The 27,910-nt window shown below is 46.6% G+C and overlaps 1 protein-coding gene across 5 annotated transcripts in view; it reads right to left on the bottom strand.

Moving 5' to 3' along the window:
• The window catches only part of DEPDC5 (DEP domain containing 5, GATOR1 subcomplex subunit), a 148,640-nt gene extending 122,435 nt beyond the window's left edge, over nucleotides 1-26,205 (bottom strand). For 3 of the 5 annotated variants that reach the window (XM_062182728.1, XM_062182727.1, XM_062182729.1), the window contains exons 1-8: nucleotides 25,595-25,616; nucleotides 25,208-25,325; nucleotides 20,553-20,640; nucleotides 19,131-19,177; nucleotides 17,802-17,887; nucleotides 16,420-16,503; nucleotides 15,002-15,051; nucleotides 7,721-7,790 (exon numbers count right to left, since the gene is read on the bottom strand). In XM_062182728.1, coding sequence (XP_062038712.1) covers nucleotides 7,721-7,790; nucleotides 15,002-15,051; nucleotides 16,420-16,503; nucleotides 17,802-17,887; nucleotides 19,131-19,177; nucleotides 20,553-20,640; nucleotides 25,208-25,265 — 483 coding nt within the window. In that variant the 5' untranslated portion in view covers nucleotides 25,266-25,325; nucleotides 25,595-25,616. Of the gene's footprint in view, nucleotides 1-7,720; nucleotides 7,791-15,001; nucleotides 15,052-16,419; nucleotides 16,504-17,801; nucleotides 17,888-19,130; nucleotides 19,178-20,552; nucleotides 20,641-25,207; nucleotides 25,326-25,594; nucleotides 25,617-25,991; nucleotides 26,064-26,159 lie in introns of those variants that run through there. The other 2 variants (XM_062182725.1, XM_062182726.1) reach the window with 2 other exon arrangements.
• Between the last annotated feature and the right edge of the window lie 1,705 nt (nucleotides 26,206-27,910).

Here is a 27,910-nt window from a genome sequence, read left to right as displayed (position 1 = left end):
GCAAAATACGACAACTTGTGCAGATATTTGGGCTGTGAGTCTGGCGGGGGAAGTCATGAATCTCATTCTGGAAGCAGACCTTGGGCTGAGACGTGCCAGACCATGAGCTGTCAGTCTAGTAGTGATTGCCGTGGTACCCCCCCAGCCCAGGCAGCCCCAAGGGCAGGTGTAAGAGGCTTTCCGGCTCTGTGTGCTTGCCAGAGGCCTGTACCGGCCCTTCCCTTCTCCACAAAGCTCTGAAGAGGTTTGCCGGAAAGGGAGAAGGTCGATCCTGGGCACTCTTTTAGCTCCTTGGAGACCTGCTCCTTGGAGCAGAGCTCATTAAAGACTGTTCACTCCCTGGGGCTGTATATACTTCCTGTAACAGGGACTGGATGTTTGTTCCCCCTCTGTAGCACATGGGAAACCCCCAAACTGGCCAGAAACACACTTTTCCAGATATCTATGATCATGCCCGGGTTTGGGTATTAGGAGTGGTTTTACTTCTTTGTGTTTACTTTTCAAAAATTATGAAATCATTTCACAGGAATACACCGAAATATATCATCTTTTTATAAGAAACATACAAGGTTCTTATCATTATTTTCTCCTCTCCCTAAAGCTATTTTTTAAACAGATAACTTCTTTGACAAAATTTCTAGAGACAAGAAAGCAGGATGGTTGCCTTTATGTGTTTTTGAGGGGTTACCCACAGCAGTGGGGCACAAGAGAACTTCTTGGAGTGACGGAAACATTCTATACTTGACCATGGTGATAGTGATGTGGAAATTTTCTAAAATTCAACAAGCTGTCACGTTAAATGGCCTTATTGTGGTTATGGACCACATTTGCTGTGTGCTAATGGTATTTCACCAAGTCACTTCAAAGAATACTTTTTTTTTTTTTAAGATTTATTTATTTATTTGAAAGTCAGAGTTACACAGAGAGAAAAGATGCAGAGAGAGGTCTTGCATCCACTGGTTCACTCCCCAGTTGGCCGCAACGGCCAGAGCTGAGCCAATCTGAAGCCAGGAGCCAGGAGCTTCTTCCAGGTCTCCCACATGGGTGCAGGGGCCCAAGGACTTGGGCCATCTTCTACTGCTTTCCCAGGCCATAGCAGAGAGCTGGATTGGAAGAGGAGCAGCCGGGTCTCGAACCGGCGCCCATATGGGATGCCGGCGCTTCAGGCCAGGGTGTTAACCCAATGCACCGCAGTGCTGGTCCCTAAAGGATACATTTCTAGACCTTGCTAATACATTCCACATTTGTAAAATACGTGTCTATGTATATGTACGTAAATACATAAAATTGTATGTTTAGTTGTCTTCATTTTATGGATTTTTAAAAATGTGCTCTTCATTTTGAAACCTTAAAAATATCAGTTATTGTTATAGTCAAATTACCTTAATGGTCCATTCCTTTTATTGTTTTGCTTTTAAGATTTCTTTTGTTAATACAAAAATTCACTTTAAGACAATTCATCTTAAAGTCTACAATTCAGTGGACTTTAATATATTTACAATATTTGTACACCATAATCACTACTTCTAGAATAGGTCCATCACTTCAAAAAAGAAACTCCAGGGCCAGCGCTGTGGTGTAGCAGGTAAAACCGCCACCCGCAGTCAGTGCTGGCATCCCATATGGGTGCCAGCTCGGGTCCCAGCTGTTCCACTTCCAATCCCGCTCTCTGCTTTGGCCTGGGAAAGCAGTAGAGGATGGACCAAGTCCTTGGGCCCCTGTACCTGTATGAGAGACCTGGAGGAAGCTCCTGGCTCCTGGCTTCAGATTGGCCTAGCTCCAGCCATTGCAGCCAACTGGGGAGTGAACCAGCAGATGGAAGACCTCTCTCTCTCTCTCTCTCTCTCTCTCTCTGCTTCTGCCTCTCTGTAACTCTGCCTTCAAATAAATAATTTAAAAAAAAAAAAAAAGAAAGAAACTCCATACCCATTAGCAGTTACATCCCACGCCTCCAGCCCCTATGCCCTGGCAACCACAAAGCTATTTTCTGTCTCTATTGGTTTGCCTATTATAAACATTTGACATAAAGGGAATCACACAATCTGATGACTTCCATATCTGGATTTTTTTACTTAGCATATTTTCATCTGTGTAGTTGCATAAATCATGTTGCATGAATCAAAGGCAAACTTCATTATGTCTTATTGCTGAATGATATTCCACTGTATGGTTATAGCACATTTTGTTTATATGTTCATCAACATTTAGGCTGTTACCACTTTTTGGCTATCATGAATAACGCTGCTCTAAATGTTTGTAGGTGTTTTTGTGGGAACGCATGTTGTCAGTTCTCTGGTAGACACCGTAGGACTGCTGAGTCATATGGTAACTGCTGATCTGTTTGAAGAACCACTAAACTTCTCCATAGTGGCTTTTCTATCAGTGATATACGAGGACTCCAACTTTTCAACATCCTCCCCAACACTTGTTATTTCCTTTTAGTAAAAAGTCTTATTCAAATCATTTCCTCAATGTAAAAGAAGTTTAAGAAGTTTTTATTTACCTAAAAGGCAGGGAGAGAACGAGATCTCTGTTAGTTTACTCCTCTAATGCCCACGATGCGCCCCACTGGGCCAGGCTGAAGCCAGGAGCTGGTAACTCAATCAAGCCTCACTTGGGTGGGTAGGGATCCAATTATTTGAGCTTTCACCTGCTTCCTCCCAGGCTTCTTATTGGCCAGAAGCTGGAACTGAGACCTGAGTCAGGACTTGAACCCAGGTCCTCTCATATGGGATGTGGGCACCCTAGGCAATATCTTCAGTGCTGTGCCAAACACTCGCCCCATTTCCCAAACTGTTATTAGCAATGTTTGCCTTTCTTTTTTTTTAATAAGTCAAACATTTACTTTATTTGAATATTTTTGAAAAATACTTTGAAACTTCTTGGTAATTATGGTTAGAATTTTATGTATATCCTATTATTTATATGTATGACACATTAATTAATGTTGTTATTATTTAGGACTTGGATGCTTTTTCATTTTATCATGAAAAATTTGAAACATGTTGGGATTAGTGTAGTGACACAGCAGTAAAGCTACCACCTGCGATGCCAGCATCCTACATAAGTACTGGTTCAAGTCCCACCTGCTCCACTTCCAAACCAGATCCCTGCTAATAGCCTGGGAAAAGCAGCAGAAGATGACCAAAGTGTTTGGGCCCCTGCCACCCACATGGGAGACCCAGATGAAGCTCCTAGCTACTGGCTTCAGCTTGGCCCTGCCCTGGCCATTGCAGCCATTTGAGGAGTGAACCAGCAAATAGAAGATCTCCCTCCCTCCCTCCCTTACTCTCCCTCTCTAACTCTTACAATATAAATAAATAATTCTTTTAAAATAAGTAAATAAATGAAACCTCAAACATGCTAGAAAACACCAACATACTCATCGCCTACTCCTAAATGTAACATGACATTTGCTATACAATTTATCTATAGATTTATTCATCCCTTTAGGTATCAATCAATTCATTATTTTCTCTATAAAAAATAAGTTGAAGGGCCAGCACTGTGGTGTAGTGGGTAAAGCTACCGCGTGTAGTGCCGGCATCTGATATGGGCACTGGTAAGCTCCAGCTCCAGCTGTTGCGGCCATCTGGGGAGTGAATCAGTGGATGGAAGATCTCTCTGTCTCTGTCTTTCTCTGTAACTCTTTCAAATAAATAAATTTTTTAAAAAATATAAATAAAAGGGCCTTGTGACATTAATTAAATATCACAGTGCTCAGGAGTGAACACTGTGGCACAGCAGGCTAAGCTGCTGCTCGGGACGTCTGCATTGTATACCACTCCATATCCAAGTGCTGGGATGGAGTCCTGCCTCAGCTCTGGATCCAGCTGTCTGCTAATGTGCTTGGAAAGCAGGAGACGGTGGTGCAAATGCTTGGGTCCCTGACACGCACATGGGAGATCGAGATGGAGTTCCTGGCTCCTGGCTTCAGCCTGGCCCAGTGAAAGCTGTTGCCAATGTTGGTGAATCAGCAGATGGAAGATCCCTCTCTCTCTCTCTCTCTCTCTCTCTCTCTCTCTTTCCTTGACTTTCAAATAAATAAATCTTTTTTAAAAAGTTATAATGCTCATCTCATTTTACATATTAAAACTTATTTTTCTTTTAAAGATTTATTTATTCAAAAGGCAGAGTTACAGAGAGGGAGAGATAGAGACAGAGAGATCCTCCATCCACTGGCTCATTCCCCAAATCAACGGCTAGGGCTGGGCCAGGCTGAAGCCAGGAGCTTCATCTGGGTCTCCAACGTGGGTGAGGGATCCAAGGACTCTGGCCATCTTCTGCTGCTTTACCAGGCACATTAGCAGGGAGCTGGATCAGAGGTAGAGCAGCCTAGACTTGAACTGGCACCCACAGGGGATGCTGGCGTTGCAGTTGGTGGCTTAACCTGCTACACTACAATGCCAGCCCTTAAAACTATTTTTCTAATCAGATTATAACTTTTCTAAGCAGGGTAACATGTCTAAAATTTCTTTCAACCAACACAGGAGAAACTATCGAGCATCAAGAGCCATGCCAGAGAATTTGCAGAACATATGTAGTCTTGCCTTGGGGCAAAACACATGAGCAAGGGCACCCACCACAGTGTGGTACCTGCTAATGTGTTCCTAAATCCAGTGTGCCACACAGGGACTTCGAGCCTGGCGGAACAGGATGGCTTTCCAGAAGCAGGGGAACCTGAGACTAGAGTTGAGGTCTGGAAGAAGGGGAGAAGGCAGGGTCTAAGCACCCGGGCCAGGAAAGGGCAGTCTGTGCAAAAACATGGAGACAAGGGAGAAAAGCGGCTCGTCTGAGGAACAGCCAATTGTGTGCGTGGCTCAGACACTGGGAGAGGGGGACAACACGTGGGAGAAGTGACAAAACCAGCTCCAGACTCAACTGCCTCCCCTGAATTCTCCACTCAGACGTCCAACAGGCATCTCACAGCCTGAGCCTTCTCATTCACCCCAGCCTGTTGCTCCTGTCTTGTCTCTTTGTTTACACATCACACCCAATCTGCCCGTAGTTTCTGTGTGCCCTTCCCCTCAGATGCATCTCAGACCCTGCATACATCTTTCCACGGCTCCAGCTCTCTCCTTAGTTCGCACCACTGTCTTCTGGCTGGACTGCCACAATCCTCCAGACTCATTTCTCTACCTCTACTCTTGCCCTACAAAAAAGGCAGAAGGGCTGCTGGAAGCCTCGCCAGTATCTAGTGCTCACTTCTTTCCAAGAAACTAGAAACTGAATCTAATCAGGGAGACAAAGGACCCAACCAGAAGACTAAACTCCTCAGGCTTAGCAGTTACCTGTGACTATATTCTGCCCACTAACATATAAATGGAAGTGGTGTGCCCCTGAAGGAAGCTGACTTGGCTGCAGGGTATACCTCTCTTGTCTAGCTTCCCTTTCTCAGAATACAGGTGTGGTTACAGGAGCTCCAGCTAGATCATGGAAGCCCTATCTTGATGATGGCAACACAGGAAGACAGAAGCAGCTTTGGCTGACCAGTAGCTGTGACACTGTCATATCAGCCATGCATTCCCTGTGAACCTATGGGCTTCTTTTACATAAGAGAAACAAGCTGACCTGTAAGCATTACAGCCGCTGTTATTTGGGGACTTTGCTCACCAGATCTAAGTGAAAAATAGTGATTTTCTACAAGCGTGATTCAGGTACTCCCTCGTTTAAAGTCCAGCAGTGGGTTCTAACTGTCCACAGAATAAATCCTAAACTGGTCACAAAGGCCTTCAGGCCCTGCATGAACTGGTTCTAAGCTGTCTGCTTCCTCTCCAATGTCACTCTTGCTACCTGTCTGCAATATCTCCACCACTCTGGCCTCCACAATCGTCTCCTCTGTCTGGAATGCTCTTCATCCCCACCTTTGTATACTGGCCAGGTCCCACAGCAATACAGAACATGGTTCCACCGGCTAATATAACACTACCGCATTTCTCATGAAAGTCAGGGGTATGTTCTTGGTGGCTCTGCCTTGCCATTGTTTGCTGAATGCTTGGAACTTGGAGAGGACTTAGTGCACCTCCGACCAAAAGAAACATGGTGAAGCAGAAGATAAAACAATGGCAACTGTAGCTACTGATTTGTTGCAGGTCCATTGCAGATACCCTTACAGAGAGCCTCTTGCTCACCTTTGTTTCCGTTTTATTCTCCATCTCTACGCCCTATGTCCCTCAGAATGTTTTGTTCATTTCATTGGTTTACTAAAGAGGCCACCCCTGGACCCTCTCATTTACCCAATTAATTTCCTTTGGGATATTCACTGTAGTTGAGGATTCCCGTGTTTATGGAATGGGTGAGTAGTTGCATCGGTCATTGATCTTTATACTATGTAAGCTCTTTACCAGCAGGATCCTGTCTGTGCTGTGCTCGGCAGCTGGCACACAGTAGGTGCTTTGATATTTACTTGTTCAATTAAAAAAAAATGAATGAGGTTGCAGAGGAAAGCACATGCCAGATTACCACGGTCCTTGTAAGTCACGCCTAAGAGCTGTGCACTTTAAGAAGACTGAACACCAGAAAACAACAATTTATATACCCTAAGAGTTGCAAAACCTTAAAAAAATGTAATGCCAGATGTTGAAATGGTGAAAAACAGCAGATTTTATACATGCCTACTGGAGTAGAAACTACTGCAAACAATGTTTAAAGAAATTGTCAGTGTCTTATGGAGTGGGACCTGTCAGCCAGCAAATACACTCCTAATCACAGACTTAAAATCAAGTATTGGGTACAAGAAAAGATAGCTAGAAAGGACTATACACATGTTTATCCCACTTTACTAATACTCAAAAATAAGAAAACAAGTAACACACTGTTGAGAGCAGATATACACAAACACACCCATACATACATACACACACACACACACACACATACATATATGTATGTATGTATTAATACCATGTAAACAACAGGAAAATTACAAAAATAAAATTTAGACAACGGTTACCTTTGGGGGAACTTTTTCTGAACCAGGGGTGATTCTGTCCCTCAGGGGACACCTGGCAATGTCTGGAAACATTTCTGGCTGTCAGGACCTGCAGGGTAGGGGATGGAGGGTGATCCCGGCATCTTATGAGTGGAGGCCAGGTGAAACATCCCACAATGCACCAGACAGCCCCCTGTATCATGACTGATGTCATGGGCCAAGTAATTCTTTGTTATGGGGGCCAGTGCGTGTGACGTGCCCAGCAGCTTTCTCACAGATATCAGTGGTGCAATCCCTCACTCGTGACAGCCAAAAATGTCTCCAAATGTTACCAAAAAGACCCCTGGGGGTGCAAAATCGCCCCTGGTTGAGAACCACTGCTATCAGGGGGAGGCAGGCAGATGGGAACAAGAAAAAGTTGACCAGCATTCTGGACAGAAGAGACTCAAAACTCTGAAAACAACTCTCTTCATGTTTACGACACGATCTCCCACCGAGTTTATCTTTTGTTATGTATTGGTGGGCAGACTACATCTCTATGATGTTAAATAGATACAATCAAATGAAGAAAATCAAGACTGCCCACGCTGGAGAGATCCAACGGTAAAACATCAGAGTGGCAGAGACTCTGACAATACTACTGGTTCTACCTGGGCAAACAATAGCAAACTCAAGATTATCACATTGTTACTTGTTTCTCGGCTTTGTTCTTGATTTCAGAACTTAGACCTAATGGTATGGGGAACCAAAACCAATTTTAAAAAAAAAGAAGAATATTATAAATCTTACCCGGGTATCTTCGCTGATATAACCACACATGACCTTCTCATTCTTGACCCATAGCTCACCAGCCTGTGCCCTAAGAGGAGACATACACACACATACACATACACACACAGGTTATTATAAGCCTTAAATGTAACCAAGGAGAAATAGGGGCAATTGTAGGTACCTCGGTCTACTCTGATACCTATATCCAAATGACCTGACTGGTGACAGATTTCCAAAGACAGTTTCACGAACATATTAACAAAGGTAAAGAATTCTTATAATGAATAAAGAGCTCTTAGTCTAGGAGTCCACAGACAACATATTGGTCTCAAGAAGGGTTTCAGGGAATCTGCAAACCCTCTGAAATGATATGCAAAATTATCTATAGCTTTCATCAAATCTCAAAAGGATCTATGTCACGTAAAAAGTTAGGAAGCACCTACGAACAATTCTGTTCATCCCAGCTTTGACACAACAAATTTTAACAAAGACCAAAAGAATGCCATCTCAATTAACAGGATTAGGATATGAGCAGTCAGGAGGCCCGAAGGGACAGGGTCCCTTTTCAATGGAGGCTACACTGCTGAAATAACTTTTTTTTTTTTAAATAATTTATTCACTTATTTACTTGAAAGGTAGAGACACAGACAGATAGAGCTCCTGTTTGCTGATTCAGTCCCCAAATGCCCACAACAACAACTAAGGCTGGGCCACGTTGAAGCCGGGAGCCAGGAATTCCATCAGGCTCACCCACATGGGCTGTGAGGATCCAACTACTGGAGCTATCTCCTGTGCCTCCCAGCAGAAAGCTGGAATCCTTGGGCAAAGCCGGGTCTCAAGCCCAGGCGCTCTGATACGGGATGCAGGCATCCCAAGTGGCATCTTAACTGCTACACCAACATCTGCCCCTACTGAAAAACTGTAAAGGCAACTTGGGACATTTTCCTGGTTGGATGTTTTGTTCTCTGCAACTCTTTCTTTAAAGATTTTATTTATTTGAAAGGCAGAGTTACAGAGAGAGAAGAGAGAGAGAGAGAGATTTCTATAAATGGCTGCTGTGCCCAGGGCTGGGCCAGGTTGATGCCAGGGGCCTGGGACTCCATTTGGGTCCCCCACATGGTATCATGGGCACAGGAACTTGGGTCATCTTCTCCTCTTTAACTGATGCATCAGCAGGGAGCTGGATGGGAAGTGGATGAACCAGGACTTGAACCAGTACACATATGGGATGCGAGGATGGCAGGTGGTAGCTTAACCCACTGAGCCACAATGCTGTGCCTTCTGTAGGGTTGTTTTTTTTTTGTTTGTTTTGTTTTTTTTTAAGAGCGTGAAAAGTACAACAAAAAGAGCATGGCTTTCAGAACTGACTAGCCTGGGGAGAAACTTATCTGAGCTCTCAATGTCACTTACTAGTTGAATGGTCATTGGGAAATAACACTGGGAGACTCAATGTCCTTATCAGGAGACAAAGATATATATGCGCGGGCGGATTATACCTGTTTTACAGAGCTATTTTTAAATTAAATTGTTCAGGACAGTGTTAGGATAGGAGGTGCTCAGATAGGAGGACCAGTGGCTACCGGAACTGGCAAGAACTGTAACAGCAGCAGTCAGCAGAAAACGCTCTGCTGGGAAGCGGAAGCTGTCACCTGAGGACCTCCTTGTCATCACCCCTCAACCAACCACTCTAGCCTTTTCTACTGCTCTCTTCTTTTCCCCCAATAGAGTCACCTGCCCAGCTCAAGCTCACAGAAAGGGAAAAAAAAAAGACTGGACACAAGCCAGGGAAAATGCTGTGTAGAGTGAGTTACAGCCTAGGCTATCTGGAAAATGCTGGACAATAAACCAGCCTCTCAGGGCCTCCCTCCTACCTGCAAAGTGAAGACGGGGCTTCCCAGGGTCCTGCTCCGCTTCTCCAAGAGGGCTGCCTTCTAACACTCCTTTGCCCAGTTACATCTGCGAACGAAGAAGTGCTTCAAGCCTCCCCTGAGAAGCCTTCTGCTCCTCTAACTTTATAGTAAGGACCTCAGAAGTTCCAATGTTCTATGAGTTGATGTTTTAGCAGGAAGTACCGTGCATAAAAGCTCCTGAATGCCCCCATGGACAGGCCCTCTAAAACAAGCCATTGTTAGGGAGCTAATTCATCAACTACTCCTAGGACGTATATGCAAAGTGAGGCTACAAAACTCGGGTTATATTCTAGTGCCTCAACTCCTTTTTGGAGGTCAAGCCATAATTTTTCTTATTCTTGGTTTTTAAATAACTGTAAACACGGTTAGTAAGAATACTGTTCTATCCATCTTTGAGAACCCCTAGGAAGATCAAATGAGATGCTGTAAATGAGAGGACCTGGTAAAGTGCAGAACAGCTATTATCATTTGATGGAAATAGTTCTTTATTAAAACATACACACATACAGAAAGAGAGAGAGAGAGAGAGAGAGATTTGATCTTTATTCCTAAGCTTTAACTTGTCCTTATCCAAAAGTAGCCAAGAGCCTGATTCCTGCCCCCTCTCTCTTAAACATCTATTTAATTATTTGAAGGGGGTGGGTGGAGAGGAAAAGAGAGGAAGAGAGAGAGAGGGAGAGAGAAAGAGAGAGAGAGAGAGGGAGAGATCAAACTTCTATCCACTGGTTCACTCACCAAATGGTGCAATGGCCAGGTCTAGCCCAGGGTGAAGACAGGAGCCAGGAACTCAGTCTGTCTGCCACGTGGGTGCAGGGACCCAGGTGTTTGGGCCATCCTCTGCTGTTTTCCCAAGCACATTAGCAGGGAGTTGTATTAGGAGCAAAGCAGCTGAGGCTTGAACTGGCACTCAAATATGGGTTGTCAATGCAGCAAGTGGCAGTCTGACCAGCTGCAATACAAATGCCAGCCCCAACCTGTCTCTTTTTGTGAAGTTAAAATAAGGGCTGGTGTTGTGGGTAAAGCTGTTGCCTATGACACCAGCATCCCATATAGGTGCCTGTTCAAATTCTGGCTGTTCCACTTCCAATCCAGCTCTTGGCTAATGTGCCTAAAATAGCAGCGAAAATGGCCTAAGTCCTTGGGCCTCTGTCCCCCAATGTGGGAGACCTGGAAGAAGCTCCTGGCTCCTGACTTTGGCCTCATCAGCCCTGGCCGTTGCAGCCATCTGGGGAGTGAATCAGCAGAGGGAAGATTTCTCTCTCTGTCACTCTGCCTTTCAAATAATAAGTAGATAAACTAATAAGCAAACAAAGAAATAAATAAATGGGAGAGACCTGTGTTAGTTTGCTCTGTCTAAACGATGCACTGGGTCACCCTGGGACTCCAGAGATTCCCCACCATCTCTGGATGACTCTGACCTTGATCTTGACCTTCCCAGTTTCTAGAACTACTAGAAACAGTTACCCTGATGGTGTTATTCAGTTTATGGCAACAGAAAATGGACTAGGACACAGCTATTTTTAAAATTACGAGAACAGGATTTTTGTGTTTTTTAAAAAATAGCACACGCACATAAAATTGTACACACTGTATGGTCTCAGGCTACAGGGAAAAAAAGGCATAATATTTTGATACAATGATGTTAAAATATTAACTGGTTACTTCTGAGTAGTAATACTATGGGCTTTTCCACAGCATTTTTATTTTTTTAAAATGTCTACAATGAGCAAGCACTGCATGTAAAAAATATTTAGCATATGCCTGTGATGGAACATTTTCTCTGGAAGTGATCCTTGGGAGTAGACATTTAACCTAGTAGTTAAGATGCAAACATCTCACATCAGTGGCTAGTGTTGGGCACAATGGGTTAAGCAAATTCCTGCAATGCCAGCATCCCATCTGAGAACTGGCTGGAGTTCCAGCTGCTCCACTTCTGATCCAGCTCCCTGTTAATGCACCTGGGAAAGCAGCAGAAGATGGCTGCTTGGGGTTCCTGCCACCCATATGGGAGACCCAGAAGAAGCTCCTGGCTTCAGCCCAGCCCAGCCATGGCTGATGCAGTCATCTGAGGAGTGAACTAGTGGATGCAGGGCATCTTTCCCTGTCTTTATCCCTCTCTCTCTCTCCCTCTGCCTTTCAAATAAACAAATCAATAAATCTTTTTAAAAAATATCCCACCTGACACGGGATACACATATCCCAAGCAGCATTACTTAAAAACATCTGACTGCTGATTCCAACTACCTGCTGATGTAGACCCTGGGAAGCAGCAGATAATGGCACAGGAATTGGGTCCCTGCCACCGACGTGAGAGACCAGATTGAGTTCTTGGCTCCAGCTTCAGTTCTGACAACACCCTGACCAGTGTGGCCATTTGTGCAGTAAACCAGCACGTGGGAGATCTTTTCTCTGTCTCTTTCTACCTCTCAAGTAAAAAAATTTTTTTTTTTGGAGAGGCAGAGTGGACAGTGAGAGAGAGAGACAGAGAGAAAGGTCTTCCTTTTTTTGCCGTTGGTTCACCCTCCAATGGCCGCTGTGGCCAGTGCAACACGCTGATCCAAAGCCAGGAGCTAGGTGCTTCTCCTGGTCTCCCATGTGGGTGCAGGGCCCAAGCACTTGGGCCATCCTCTACTGCCTTCCTAGAAGAGGAGCAACCGGGACAGAATCCGGCGTCCCGACCGGGACTAGAACCGGAGGATTAGCCTATTGAGCCACAGTGCCAGCCCTCAAGTACATCTTTAAAAAGAAGAGGATCATTAATAGTACTAATTTTATAAGCAGGAGATATTTTCAGGGAGGCCACCACAAACTCAGAGCTCCAGTAAGAGAAGATAGCAAGGACGTCCTGCAGTGTGGAGGATCCAGGGGAACACAGGCAACTTGGTTGCTCCAGGGGGCTCTAGGCCTGCCCCCAACAGGTCTGAACCAGAACGGCTGATAATTAAGGGCCAGGAATCCTATGACATGGCCACTCTGAAGGGTGAGACTGCGAGGGGCTTCCTGTGTTTACATATCTCTGGAACGCAATTTTTCTAAAAATGAATATATACAGTAATAATAATAGTAATAATGAATAAAAGTGATGAAGGAAGGAAGGAAGGAACTATAGCTAGTGTGACTGACCTAAAAACTGTATCTAGGAAAATGAGATCAATTTACAAATGTGATCAAACAGGTCAGGGTTTAAAGTTCATATTTCTAAAAAAAGCAAAAGGTCAATCATGAGGAGATGAACCTTTACTACACGATTTTTAAATGTGTATTCATTTTCATTTTATTTGAAAGGCAGAGAACTCAAGGCCTGAAACTCAAGCCAGGTCCTCCATTTGGGTGGCAGAGACGGAAGCACTTGAGCCATCACTGCCTCCTCCCAGGGCGGGCGTGAGGAGGCAGCTGCATGGGAAGTGCAGAGCCAGGGCTTGAACCAGGCACCTGACAAGGGAGGCACACACCCCAAACAGCATCTTAACCAAAGCACCGAATGCCTGCCCCTACAGCATTTTCCTTCTAGATTTTTTCTTTAGTGTTTTTAAAAACATCAATTTAAGTTCAATACTTTATTACATTCAGAATTTGCTCAGAGAAAATAAAAATATTTATCTTTTAAGGAAAAATAAGGTTGCAAAGGCACAGTCTCAAGCCAAAGAAACTGTCTCATATATCCTTAGTTATAACTAAATTGAAAGATGATGCATTCATTTACTGGGAAATTCTTTAACAATTAATAATGACTTTAACTATATGGATAACTGTACTTTCTCTTCCTTAGTTTTTTTCTTTCTTCTTTTCCTTTTTTTAAAAGCATGCATTGAGGGGCTGGCATTGTGGTGTAGCAGGTTAAGCAATCGTCAGTGACATTGGCATCCCATATGCACACCAGTTCGAGTCCCGGCTGCTCAACTTCTGATCCAGCTCTCTGCTATGGTCTGGGAAAGCAGCAGAAGATGGCCCAAGTGCTTGGATTCCTGCACCCAATTAGGAGACGCAGATGAGGCTCCTGGCTTTGGCCCAGTGGATAGAAGATCTGTCTGTCTTTCCCCCTTCTCTGTAACTCTGCCTTTCAAATAAATAAATCAATCTTTCAAAATAAATAAATAAATAAAGAATGCACTGATGTAGTTAGCAAAAGAAAGTGACCTTTGATTCAGTGTAAGAATCCTACAAGTGTTCTGGAAAAAGAACAGACTTTGTGGTTTACATTTAACAACATATGAGCAACACATTAAGATAGACTTTCAAAGCCTAAAACTGACACTGTGTTTGGGTTTTCTTTTCTCTATCCAGCGCCAGGCATATGAGGCCATTTATGGAGAAACAAGGAATTCAAGAATGAAAGGGATCAGAGAGGGTTTCTACAGGCCAATCTGGGCCATCTCCTGTTTTCGAACAGTTCAAAGCTAAGAATGATTTTTACATTTGTAAATATTTGAAACATCAACATATACACAAACACAAAGAGAAGGGGAGAGAATATGCAGAAACCTGAGATCATGCCCACAAAGTCTAAACTATCTTCAGAAAAATATTTCCTTGACAAAGATAATAAACCAACCACTTCCTTTTGTGGAGGCACAGACTCAGTTTACCTGGCTTGCCCAGTGTCACCCTAACCACAGATCACTGGAACTGTAGGAACAGATCCAGGTTTCTGAACCACTGACTTCTATGGGAGGCAGACATCTAGATTGTAGTCCTGCAGTGCTGGCATCCCATACGGGTGCTGGTTCAAGTCCCAGCTGCTCCACTTCCTATCCAGCTCTCTGCTATGGCCTGGGAAAGCAGTAGAAGAAGGCTCAAGTCCTTGGGCTCCTGCACCCAAGTGGGAGACTCAGAGGAAACTCCTGGCTCCTGGTTTCAGAGAAGCTCAGCTCCAGCTGTTGAGGCCATCTGAGGAGTGAACCAGCAGATGGAAGACCCCTTTCTCTCTGCCTCTGCTTCTGTCTCTGTGTAACTCTTTCAAATAAATAAATAAATCTTAAAAAAAAAAAAAAAAAGAACTTTATGTAGCGCAGTCACTGTGCTAAATCCTATACGTATGTACTTGCTGGTAAGTGAAGAGTGAGGCAGGGGAGACACTGTGCACAGTGGGTTAAGCCTCTGCTAGGGATGCCCAGGTCCCATAATAGGGTACCTGGGATTGAGTCCTGCATCCACTTCCAGTCCAGCTTCCTGCTAGTACACCTGAGAATTAGCAGATGATGGCTCAAATACATGGGTTCCTACTACCCATGTGGGAGACCTGGATGGAATTCCTGGCTTCTGGCTTTGGCCTGGCCCAGTCCTGGCTTGGTGAACACTTGCGAGAATGAATCAGTGGACGGAAGACCTCTGTCTCTGTCTCTGCCACTGTGACAAATTAAAGAGAGAGAGAGAAAGATGTAATACCTACCTGATGCCAGCAAATTCCACCTTCTGGGTGATATAGGCACAGGTGCTGACCTAAGTGGGGAAGGGAGAGAGTCAATATACCAAGGCCATGGAAGTCCCAGCGAAGGGCGGCTAGCTTTCTACCTCTTCTAACAGCCCCAAGTTTAATTAGCGTGAGAGTAATGGACTTACCTCACAGGGAACCTGCTGGGGCAGGTCTAACAGGAAGTTGTTGAGAGTCTGGCAAGTGCGGACAGCAGTGAAGACCAGGTGATGAGGGGTCAGCTTCGCAAACATACTTATCTTCATACGTGTTTACATGTGTGTCTACATTGATACACTCATTTATAGACTCACAGAGTAGCTTACTTCTCACTTTATCTCTCATTTTAGAAAATGTAAACATTCTTCACCAAATAAAAAATAAGCACAGTTTTGTTCTTAAACTCTACACTCTATGTATGTTCTACGCAACATCCATAGGACTCTATGCAAGTTCTACTGAATAGTTTGTTGTGTCACATACAAAAACTCACAATTCTGAAGAAACTGATCGTTTTCAGAAAATGTTCATTAGAAAGATATAAACTGGGGGCACAGGTGTTGTGGTACGGCGAGTTAAGCCACAGCTTGGGATGCCTGCACTCCAGCTAAGAGTGCCTGATTCGAGTCCCAGCTATGCTGCACTTCTGATCTAGCGTTCCTGCTAACATACATAGGAGGCAGTGGATGATGGCCAAAATACTTGGTTTCCTGTCACCCTATGTGGGTATAGGAAACCTGGATGGATTTTCTGGCTCCTGGAGTCTGCCTGGCCTGCTGAAGGCATTTGGAGAGTGAACCAACAGATGGACAATTTCTGCCTTTCAAATACATCAATGTGTCTTAAAAACAACAATATGGAAAGAGGGTGGAAGATATTCCAGAAAGCAGTCTGAACTGGAATATGTAAGACCTGCATTCTAGCTATCTAGCTCCGAGCCATCACTAGAGATGATAAGTACCTGCCCATAAGGAGATGGGAGGAGCGAAGAAGAGCAACTAAAAATCTGAAATCAGGAGCCAGCATTGACATGCAGTGGGTTAAGCTGTTGCTTGCAATGCCAGCATCCTATCCTGGAGCATCGGTTTGAAATCTGACTGCTCCACTTCCGATCCAGCTCCCTGCAAATGCGGGCCTCAACTACACATGTGGGAGACCAGGATGGAGCTCCTGGCTCCTGGCTCCAGTCTGGCTTAGACCTTGCTGTAGCAGCCATTTGGAGAGTAAACCAGTGGATGGTAGAACTCTCGCTCGCTCACTCGCTCTCTCTTTATGTTGTCCTACTTGTCAAATAAATAAATCTTCTCGCCCTACTAAATCATGTAAACCTCTAATATAAACAAGAATTAGTCCTATAATAGAAAAAGTAACAGACTTAATCAAAAGCCACATCTTACCAAACTTTTCTTTAGTCGCCACATATCCCCACGGCCAATATACTGATCCTTAAAAGTTAATTCCACTAGGTCAAGGGTCACATCCTAAAAGAGATAATCAAATTTATCTTTCTGCATTATTTTGCCACACTTTATAGTCATAAGATAATACTACTAACTATGGGGGGAAAGAACTTTTGCAACAGAGAAAACTACTAGACGAGCATTCAATAGCAGAATTCCAACAAATGGAATTTTATTCTACTAAGGAAAGCTTTGGAGTATGGATGATGGCTACAATAGCTCCTATAGCAGTTCTATCCCATTTAGTGCATAAAAGGTATCACACTATTAATTCTGTATTTTAGTCTTAATTCTGCACATTCCTGACATTGTATTATATGCTTTATTTCCCTATATAATGTTAATAATACCTTTGGGCATGGGGCTGGTGCTGTGGCATAGTAGGATAAGCCTGTGGCACCAGCATCCCATATGGGCTCTGGTTCATGTCCCGGCTCCTCCTCTTCCAATCCAGCTCTCTGCTTATAGCCTGGGAAAGCAGTGGAAGATGGCCCAAGTGCTTGGCGCCTGCACCCAAGTAGGAGACCTGAAAATGCTCCTGGCCCCTGGCTTCAGATTGCCTCAGCTTTGGCTGTTGCAGCTGTTTGGGGAGTAAACCAGCAGATGAAAGACCTCTGTCTGTCTCTCCCTATTTCTGCAACTCTTCTCTCAAATAAACAAATAAATCTTTAAAATAATAATATCTCGGCCAGCACCATGGCTCAATAGGCTAATCCTCCACCTGCGGTGCCGGCACACCAGGTGTTAGACCCGGTCGGGGTGCCGGATTCTGTCCCGGTTGCCCTTCTTCCAGTCCAGCTCTCTGCTGTGGCCTGGGAGTGCAGTGGAGGATGGCCCAAGTGCTTGGGCCCTGCACCCCACGGGAGACCAGGATAAGCACCTAGCTCCTGCCCTTGGATCAGCGCGGTGCGCCGGCCGCGGCAGCCATTGGAGGGTGAACCAACAGCAAAGGAAGACCTTTCTCTCTGTCTCTCTCTCTCACTGTCCACTCTGCCTGTCAAAAAATAATGAAAAATAATAATAATAATAGTATCTCTGGACAATGTTTTTTTAACCTATTATAGCATCACCTCTTAAAGAAAAATGAGAATACTTAAAGCAATTTTAGTGTTTGAATAGAAAGTTTCCATATAGTCTCATATCCAGAATCTTACTAAGAGAAGCTTCAGAAAGGAGATGGGAGAGATTCAAATGCAACTTACCTATTACCCTGTTCTAAATGATCTATAGCTGACCACACATCTAATAGTCTAACACCACACTTTGCTAACCCATTATTTCCTTAGTGATGGAACACCCAGGAAGGATGCTAGACACACCTTGGGGTCTACTACATTCACATAGACGTCTTGGTAAGGTCTTAGCCGGAACACTTGAGTCACAGTCTGGTCCACACTGATAGTTTCTGAAACAAAGAAGAAATTCAGTTCAGTTGTGGCTCCACTCCTGATTCCAGCTTCTTGCTAACGCACACCCTGGGAGGCAGCAGGTGATGGTCGGGTCCCTGCTCTCCAAGCAGGAGATCTGGCTTGGGATTCTAGCTCCCAGCTTCCACTTGCCCAGCCCAGCTGCTGTGCCCATTTGGTGGATGGGAGTTCTCTTTGCCCATATATCTCTGTTTTTGTGTCTCTCTGTCTCTTTGATGCTCTGTCTCTCTCTCAAATAAATATTTTATGCAAAAAAAAAAAAAAAAAGGAGGAAGTGGTGAGAGAGGAGGGGGAAGGGCAGGGAGACATGAAGGAAAATAAACAATTGAAGAAGCAACATTAGATAGCCAAAAGAAGGGACCAGTGCTGTGGCACAGTGGGTAAAGCCACGCCTGCCATACCAGTATCCCATATCTCAGCTGCACCACTTCCAATCCAGCTCCCTGCTAATGTGCCTGGGAAAGCAGTGGAAGACGACCCAAGTCCTTAGGTCCCTGCACCCACATGGGAGACTGGGAGGAAGCTCCTGGCTTCGGATTGGCCCAGTTCCAGCAGTTGTGGCCATCTGGGGAGTGAACCAGCGAATGGAAGACCTCTCTCTCTCTCTCTCTCTCTCTCTCTGCCTCTGCCTTTCTGTAACTCTGCCTTTCAAATAAATAAATAAATCTTTAAAAACAAAAACAAAGAAAGGCTTTGTATCCATAATGAGTCAGTGGAATCGCCACTTCTGGCTCCACTTAGTCTCCCTGAGCCTGAATTTGCTCACTTGTGCAAGAGTCATTCGAAGGATAAAGACAGATGACAAAATGCTTCCAGCTCAGTGCCTGTACACGTGGGAGGCAACCATGAATATAGATTTCTTCCCCACCCCCACCTCACCCAGAGTAGCCACTCAAGAAAAATCTTGTGAAAAAATTTAATATGTTAATGTGTAGAGAAATATACTTTACCAATAGTTGTTTTTTTTTTTTTTTTTGGAGTTGAAGTAAAGAGCATCACATATGCAGATCAACTTTTGATTCTAAATAAAGATCATTTCTTCAGTGAACTCAAGAGGTTGACAAATGAGATTGCTTGGCAGTTTTTAAATCTGATAACTTTTTAAGAGGGAGCAGAATGTGATAAGAAGGCAGGTACTTACTCTGATCCAAAGGCTAGTTCTGAGACAGTAAATATACTTAAAAAAAAAAAATTCTCAGAGAAGAGAGACGTAATTCTTACCTTTCTGCAAATCCTCCTTAAGCGACTTGACCTGCAGAAGCAGAGGGCTGGAAAAGAAAGTAACAAGGAGTTGGGAGGCGGCAAGCAGTGACCCTGGGGCTCTCTGTACCCCCACAAAAGGAAACAGATCCCTCTGGACACCGGGCATCTGGTAGCCGAGCAACGGAAGAAAGCTCCCTGAGAAACAAAGACCCTTGTACCAAGGGACGTGGGTAAATGCTACAGAATTTTCTTTTCCACTTTTTAAATTGTGTGTTAATGTTTGTTTATTTTCAACTACTAGAAAGTCAGAAGGGCAAAGAGAGAGAAAGAGAGACAGAGAGAGAGAGAGAGATACCTCCATCCACTGGTTACCCCCCAACACACACACATGATGGCAATAAGTGGGCGAGGCGAAACTGAAGCCAGGAGTCCAGAACTCTGTACGGGAGTCCCATGTGGGTGGCAGGCACTGAAGCCTCCATCTGTTGCTGTCCAGGGTGCATTAGCAGGAAGCTGGATTGGAAATCAAGTGGGCCAGGACTCAAACCAGCATTCCGAGATGGGATATGGTGTCGCAAGCAGCAGTTTAACTCACACTGCCATCAACACCTGTTCGCAGAATTTTCCAGAGTTGTTATCTCAACTTTGAAAACAGAGGGCCTGGTTCATGTCCTGGCTGCTCTGCTTCCAAGCTAGCTTTCTGCTAATGCATCCTGGGAGGCGGCAGTGACAGCTCAAGTGGGAGTCCCTGCCACCCATGTGGCCATGTGGGAGATCTGGGTAAAGTTCTGGGCCCCTGGCTTTGCCCTGGCCTAGCCCTCACTGCTGTTGGTATGTAGGGAGTGAACCAGTAGATGGAAGCCCACTCTCATGCTCTCTCTCTCTGCCTTTTAAATAAAATGAAAGTAAACAAACGTTACAAAGAAAAACAGGCAGAATGGACCACTTTTAAAATTGATTGATCAAGGGGCAGGCATTGTAGCATAGCAGGTTAAGCCGCCACCTAAGAGTTAAGCGGGTTAAGCCGGTTGTAGACCTGGCTGCTCCATTTCCAGTCAAGCTCCCTGCTATGGCCTGGGAAAGCAGTAGAAGATGGTCCAAGTCCTTTGGCCCCTGCATCCTCCTCTTCTGGGAGACCCAGAAGAAGCTCCTGCCTCCTGGCTTTGGTCTGGCCCAGCTCCAGCCATTGTGGCCATTTGGGGAGTGAACCAGTGGATGGAAGATCTCTCTCTCTCTCTCTCTCACTCTCTCTGTGACTCTGCCTTTCAAATAAAAAACAAATAAATCTTTTTAAAAATCCTATTGATTGCTCAGATCCTAGAGGGCATGAGTATTTTTATCCAAAGGCAAAGAGTAATTCTACCCTTGCGGTCACTTAGCCTAAGTATCATTCAGAAGTAGCCAGCCACTCAGTACCCTTAGCCCTGGGGAGACACTCACCTGTATTCGTCATTGGGGTGAGCAATCTCCACAATGTCTCCAAGCTTGATGTGAGGAAACACTTTGGGGTTCACAACCAGCTCATCGTCTGAAAGACAAGCCAGAAACCTCAAGCAGAAAGTCCGTTCACCTGGGCGCCAGGCACCCTGCGTGCATTCTCAAACGGGCCCTCACGGCTCTGTTTCGTTGGTATTGGATGAATACCCTGACCCACAGACGAGGCTCTACTTCCAGTCAAGGTTTCAAACAATGCTGTGGTTTCAGTATGACTCGGCCCCTGAACTTGGATGTTTTCAACTCCAGAATCACAAATCAATGGTACTAAGACAGTGGCGACTTGGGGCTGGCATGGCAGCCCAGCGGGTTAAGCTGACACTCACAACGCTGGCAGCCCGTATCAGAGTACCTGTCTGAGTCTCAGCTGCTCTGCTTATGCAGTAGCCGTAGCATCAGCATACTACCAAAGTGCCTGGGAAGGCAGCAGAGGATGGCCTAAGGACTTGGGCCCTTGCCACCCCATGCGGGAGACCTGGGTTGTGTTCCTGGCTCCTGGCTTCAGACTGGCCCAGCCCTGGCTGTTGCAGCCATGTGGGGAGTGAACCAGTGGCTAGAAGATTGGCCTCTGTGTGTGTCTACCTTTGTCGTTCTCACTCTGCCTTTGAGGGTGGCCACTTAATCCAGTTACGGTGTACAGGAGGCAGGCCTGGCGGGAGGTCCTTAGGCCATCAGGGATGTGCCCTCAGCAGGTAGTTGTCACAACAGAGTTGGTCACAAAGCCCGACCGGGCCCAGCTGCACTCTTTCCGCTTCTCAGCTCTCTCCAGGAGACCCTTCCTCTACAATGCTCTCGGCCCACCCTCACCAGATGCCACACCCATGGGGCCGCCCGGCCTCAGACACGAACCTCTTCTCTTTATGAACTTAGGGTCCTCAAGAATGACCACAGGATTCACACGGAAGCACCAAGCCAGTGAGCAGCTTGAACACCTTTGTCTCCAGAGTCTGTGCCCACTGCTCCCAGGGGAAAAAGCAGCCACTGGTCTCTGGGAATCAGGGCCTCTGGCACAGTCCCTCATCCCCTCAAATATTGCATCTCTGGCCCCTACCAGGAACAAAACAGCCTGGGCCCCACGATCCATCACTGTCCCTTATATTTATACCACATTCAGAGCACTTCCTAAAACAGTCTTAATGGAACCCTCACAGTACGTCTCTGGATCTAACAGGAGTGAGGAAATGACCTGAGCGATAAAGTAGCTTGCCCAAAGTGACCAGGCCCGGGTTTCACATGTCATAAAAATTACGCCTCAGGTATCTCATTGCAGCAAAGTGGCCTGGAATTGACAGAGTGGCCCCTGATTAGGGCGTTTCAGGTATCCGTTCACATTCAAGGCCAAAGAGACCTTTAACATGTCAGACAAACATGGTTTTATATGTTTATCTACCATGTCCTCCTACCAGAGGTAGGGAGAACCCTTTCAAATGTTACAAATTCAGAACCATGAAAACATGGTTTCAGAAACCATGAAAACTATTCTGCTTTAATTTGGGGGAAAGGACAACATACTTAATTATGCTAACGCCATGACAAACATGTCTATCCAGACAGAACCAGACTCAGTATATATTCAGCCTAGGAGAGCAAAGCCCTGGGTGAACCCTAAATTTTATTTGGTATAATGCTTCCATTGACAGCTGCCTGGGAAGCCCCTCCCCAACTTCACAGTCTGAATTAAGCTCCCTGAGCACATTTTCGTTTGGCTTGGTTTCACTATTTCCTTTTTCGCACGTTTGTCTCATTAGGCTGAAACCCCTGGGGCTCTAGAGACCTTGCCATATTCATTCCTTTTCTGTCTGGCACAGCTGCACACCTACTTAAGTACCTACTGGCTGCATTTTTATTTATAGTCCTGTAGCACCTCACCACCTTGGTCCTGTTCAGGTCAAACCATGAACTTGTGCACCTTGAGTACATATTGTATATAGTATGGATACTGTATCCTCGTATTTTTTCTCTTTGCCAAAAGTTATTTATCTGATGTTTTCAATTCTCCTCTACAGATGTTTAGGTAACATCAACAGCATGCAAAGTGTAGTTTCAAGATAGACTGTGAGTGCTAGCAGAAATTGCCTTTCAAATATATCTTTGTTCCAGTGATTATAATGACTACGTTTATTGTACAAAGCTTTCCATTCTGCTAAAATGCTGTTCATGTATCATCTCTCTTAAGCTTCACAATATCCTATGATATAGAAACTATAGTTTTCCCTTTTTGGCTATTCTAACCCTCTGGGGCTGAAACCTACATAATTTACAAGGGTAATTCAAAAAGTCTGTGGAAAAAATAAAATTAAGAGATAAGTTTATTGGGATACAAAAATGTTGAAATCCATGCATATGAGTGATCTTCAAAACATTTATGGAGGCCGGCGCCACGGCTCACTCCTCCGCCTTGCGGCACCGGCACACCGGGTTCTAGTCCCGGTCGGGGCACCGATCCTGTCCCGGTTGCCCCTCTTCCAGGCCAGCTCTCTGCTGTGGCCCGGGAGTGCAGTGGAGGATGGCCCAAGTGCTTGGGCCCTGCACCCCATGGAGACCAGGAGCAGCACCTGGCTCCTGGCTTCGGATCAACGCGGTGCGCTGGCCGCAGCACGCCGGCCGCGGCGGGCATTGGAGGGTGAACCAACGGCAAAAGGAAGACCTTTCTCTCTATCTCTCTCTCACTGTCCACTCTGCCTGTCAAAAAAAATAAATTAATTAATTAATTTAAAAAAAAAACATTTATGGAACATATATATTATGAAAAAAATGTGGGACTGGCGCTGTGGCTTAGCAGGTCAAGCTGCTGCCTGCAGTGCCGGCATCCCATATGGGCGTCGGTTCGAGTCCCAGCTGCTCCACTTCCGATCCAGCTCTCTGCTATGGCTGGGGAAAGCAGTAGAGGATGGCCCCTGCACCCATGTGGGAAGACTTGAAGGAAGCTCCTGGCTTTGGATCGGCACAGCTCCGGCCATTGTGGCCATCTGGGGAGTGAACCAGCGGATGGAAGACCTCCCTCTCTCTCTCTCTGCCTCTCCTTCTCTCTCTGTGTAACTCTTTCAAATAAATAAATAAATTTTTAAAGAAAGAAAAGAAATACATGAATTTCTAGAGTCTTCCGTTCCAAAATAAACTTAATCTTTTTAATTCCATTTTCCCACAAACTTTCTGAAATACTCTTGTAGGAGCAAATGCATACCAAAAAACACATTTAAAAGACTTGTGCTCTTCATCCAATTTCTGAAGTAAAAATGGTGAAGACGGGCCAGCACTGTAGCATAGCGGGAAAGCCACCGCCTGCAGTGCCTGCATCCCATATGGGCGCCAGTTCAAGTCCCGGCTGTTCCACTTCCAATCCAGTTCTCTGCTATGGCCTAGGAAAACAGTAGAAGATGGCCCAAGTGTTTGGGCCCCTGCACCTACATAAGAGACCCAAAAGAAGATCCTGTCTCCTGGCTTCATATCGGCACAGCTCCAGCCGTTGCAGCTGACTGGGGAGTGAACTCATGGATGGAAGACCAACTTCCCGCCCCCCCTTTGCCTCTCCTTCTCTCTCTAACTCTGACTTTCAAATAAATAATAAATCTTTTTAAAGAATGGTTTTGACAGGAAGATGATTCTCTTACATACAAAAAAAAAAATCATACTAAGAGCCCTCCTATTCTGCAGATTCATGTACTCAAGATACTAAAGGAAACTATTCTACTGCCCTTGAATTTGCAGATCAGGTAAACCAGGAGCTGTCTGAGGCCACAGGGGACAGAGCAGAGCCAGCAACTGGATTCTGGTTCAGCACAGGATGACACGGGGCTTCCTGCTCTCTCCTCCGATGCTCAGAAGCCAGGCAAAGGTTCATGCTTTGATCTTTTTTTTTTTTTTTTTTTGACAGGCAGAGTGGACAGTGAGAGAGAGAGACACAGAGAGAGGTCTTCCTTTTGCCGTTGGTTCACCCTCCAATGGCCGCCGCGGTTGGCATGCTGTGGCCGGCGCACCGTGCTGATCCGATGGCAGGAGCCAGGGGCTTATCCTGATCTCCCATGGGGTGCAGGGCCCAAGCACTTGGGCCATCCTCCACTGCACTTCCTGGCCACAGCAGAGAGCTGGCCTGGAAGAGGAGCAACCGGGACAGGATCGGTGCCCCAACCGGGACTAGAACCCGGTGTGCCGGCGCCGCAAGGCGGAGGATTAGCCTAGTGAGCCGCGGCGCCGGCCCATGCTTTGATCTTAACCTGCCCTTGGCACATGCAGGCTCACTCTCTCAGTGCAAAACCTGGAAGACTGTTTCAGTTTCTCTCATCTGCCAACCCAGGGCAGGCTGGAGTTGCATGTACACAGTACATTTGTAATAAACAGCACAATTAAACCAATGAAAGGCAGTAAACTGACAACGTGCGCAGTGTCCCTTAGAAGCCCAAAGCAAACGCTTTTCCAAGGGGCCTGTGCTCTTGGGTCGCCCCACCCTCCTCGCGGTACAACAGTAGCTGCTTCACCCACACAGGCTGCCTGTCCACCCTCAACTGTCACACGAGCCAGTGCCTACCATTCAAGGCACCGGACACCCCCGAGCCTCAGCCAACTCACATGGGAGCCCCAAAGACCAACCGATCGATACTGACCACTGCCCCCAAAGCCCTTCTTGTGGATGACCAGTTTGTAGACTTTGGTGGTTCTCATCTTGCAGTGTCGGGTCCTTTAGCTGTTCCAAGCCCGGGGCAGAGAAGTCATCTTGTCTGCCTGCCATGGAAACGAAAACAAAAGGCTGGAAGGTCAGACTTCTCCTTGCAATCTCTTTTTGATTTTAGGTCCCCCCTCCACCTGGTGGGCGGGGGGGGGGGGGGGGGGCGGGGCGTTGCTCAGCTGACAGCCCCAATCCTTGCCGGTTAGCCACTCCCCCAACTACAAGGAGGGAGGGAGAAATAACACAGCCACAGATCAGGAACTAAGGGGGAACCCAGGCCAGGGTCTGATTACGGACCCGGGGAAAGATATTTTCTCCGTGATACCTATAACAGGAGGCCTTGTAGCTGAATGGAACACCATCAATCAGCCGGGCTCCATGGACACCCATCACGAGTGATTATCGAGAGAGAGCCCCGTCGAGCAAAGGACCTGCCCAAGGTCACTCAGAGACTCCGAGGCAGTGCCGCCAGAGCTCACGGGTCGCGGTCCTGTCCCGGGCACGGAGGCGGCGAGAAGGCGCTCCCATCCCGAACCTGCATCCGCGCCACCTCTCAGCGGACCCTCCCGCCTCCGTCCCACAGCCTGAGGCCCGTGGACGCTCAGAGAGGGAGCGAGACTCGTCCAAGGTCACACAGCGCCGTGGGGGAGGCGCGGGGGCCAACGCCCCCTCTCCATCAGATACCCCGACACCCCCAATCCGCGGCGGGCAGCCCCACTCACCCCGCAGCTCCAGAACCCCTTCCCTGCCTCAGACCGGGGTCCCCAGGGTCGGACCCTCGCCTGGTCCCCCCCTCCAGCCGCCCAGCCTACGGCCCCCACGGCCCGTTCGGCTTCCGTCCCCCAGAGCACCGGGAGCCGGCAGGCCCGCCCCGGCCACCGAGCGCTCACCTGAGAACCCGCGCCGCGCAGGTGGCTCCGCCTCGGGGCCCCGCCCCCTCCCCGCCCCCGCTCGCCGGGCCGCTCTCGCCGGGCCTCCGCGTCGTCTCGGTGGCCGTACCACTTCCTCATCCGGGGCTCGCGACGGGGCGGGGCGGGGCGTGCGGCCTCGGTGGCTCCGGCCGCCTCTGGGCTCGGACGGCGGAGTTCCCGCTCTCGGGCCGGGCTGCCTTGTGGACGGAACGTCATCCAAAAAAATCCGTGCCCGAGAACCTCATTTCCGACTTCTTGGTCCCCCTAAACGAAGAAGACGGGCGTCTCTGCCCCCGGGGTCTTCTTCGTGTCCCTCCCGACAAAAGATAGTGTTATTTGGATGGAAAAAAAAAAAAGTTTGAGGATGGGGGCGGGGCGTTCACAAAATTGATGGAAAGTGCGCGGTGTGAAGAAATTTCGCAGCAAAATAAATATCTTTTAGCTTTCCCACGAGCTTCCTGGTCCTAGATGCTGTATAGTGCTCCACAGACGGGGACATTGAGAGGAAAAGACAATGGCCCGCGTCTTCCTGTCACACACGGTTCTCAGCCTGACCCCCATCGTCTCCTCCTCGATGGGAAAAAGCAGGGCTGGATGCTGGCCCGACGCTGGCCCAGGGGCTTCCGACAAGTGGCCATCTCCTGCGTCGGTGCCACCCGCTCTGGTCCACGCCACCGCTTTTTTTTTTTTTTTTTTTCTTGAGAGCACGAATGCTTTTCCTTTCCGGTTTGGGAGAAGTTGGTTAAATAATGTAACTATTGAATAATTATAAGTTTGTGTTTTTTTTTTTTTTTAACTTCAAAGGAAATGAAATGATGCAGGCTCAGCTGCAACAGTTACAAAATCTTTGCGGGGAGAGAAAGTTAGATGTAGCAGACACGCCAAGTTGCTACTTCCAGGAACAACACACCCAGATGCACCTGCTGTTCTCTGTCAAAAAAAAAAAAAAAAAAAAAAAAAACAGCAGGGGTTTGCGGGGAAGCCTGCCCGGCTACAAGGGGCAGCTAACTGGGTTCTTCTCCCAGGGCCAAGGAACCTGAGTGTTTCTAAGAGAGGTCCAGAATCTGCGTCCTGTCTTAGAAATGCAAACAGTTCACTTTTTAAGTTGGCTGCTCTCATAACGACCGTTCCAGAGTTGAGGGTTTTGGGGTTTTTATGTTTGTTTGTTTGTTTTTTGGTTTAAATTCTCTAAAGCTGCTCAGGGTGAGGGAGACCACAGCAGACACAGATAGGCCCTCCCCCACCCCCAATCAGGACAGGTAATACATTTGCCTTGGTTGCCATCTGCACAGTGCCTTGCTCTGTGTCTTTGCACAACACATTCCTCTCAGATTTCTGCCTTCTAGGATGGAAATAAGACATGTTCTGTCTCTGAAATGAAAAGAAGTGAGCCCGGGTATTGTGGCACAGCAAGTTAAGCCCACCACTTGGGGTCACCTGTATCCCATATCTGAGTGCTGGCTGGAGTCCTGGTTTCTCCATTTCTGACCCAACTTCCAGCTAATGGACCTGGGAAAGCATCCGATAAGGCCCAAGTGCTTGGACCCCTGCCACCCATGTGGGAGACCTGGATGGAGTTTCTGGCTTCTGACTTTGACCTGGCCCAGCTCTGGCTATTGCAGCCACTTGGGGAATGAACCAGTGGGTGGCTCATTCAACTCTGCCTTTCTCTCCAACTCTCCAACTCCACCTTTCAAATAAACAAACAAATACCGCTGGTGCTGCGGCTC

The sequence above is a fragment of the Lepus europaeus genome, chromosome 23 (genome assembly GCF_033115175.1).
Source record: "Lepus europaeus isolate LE1 chromosome 23, mLepTim1.pri, whole genome shotgun sequence".
Taxonomy (NCBI): Eukaryota; Metazoa; Chordata; class Mammalia; order Lagomorpha; family Leporidae; genus Lepus; species Lepus europaeus.
Note: the sequence above shows the minus strand (reverse complement) of the source record. Positions and strands in the feature narration are given on the sequence as shown.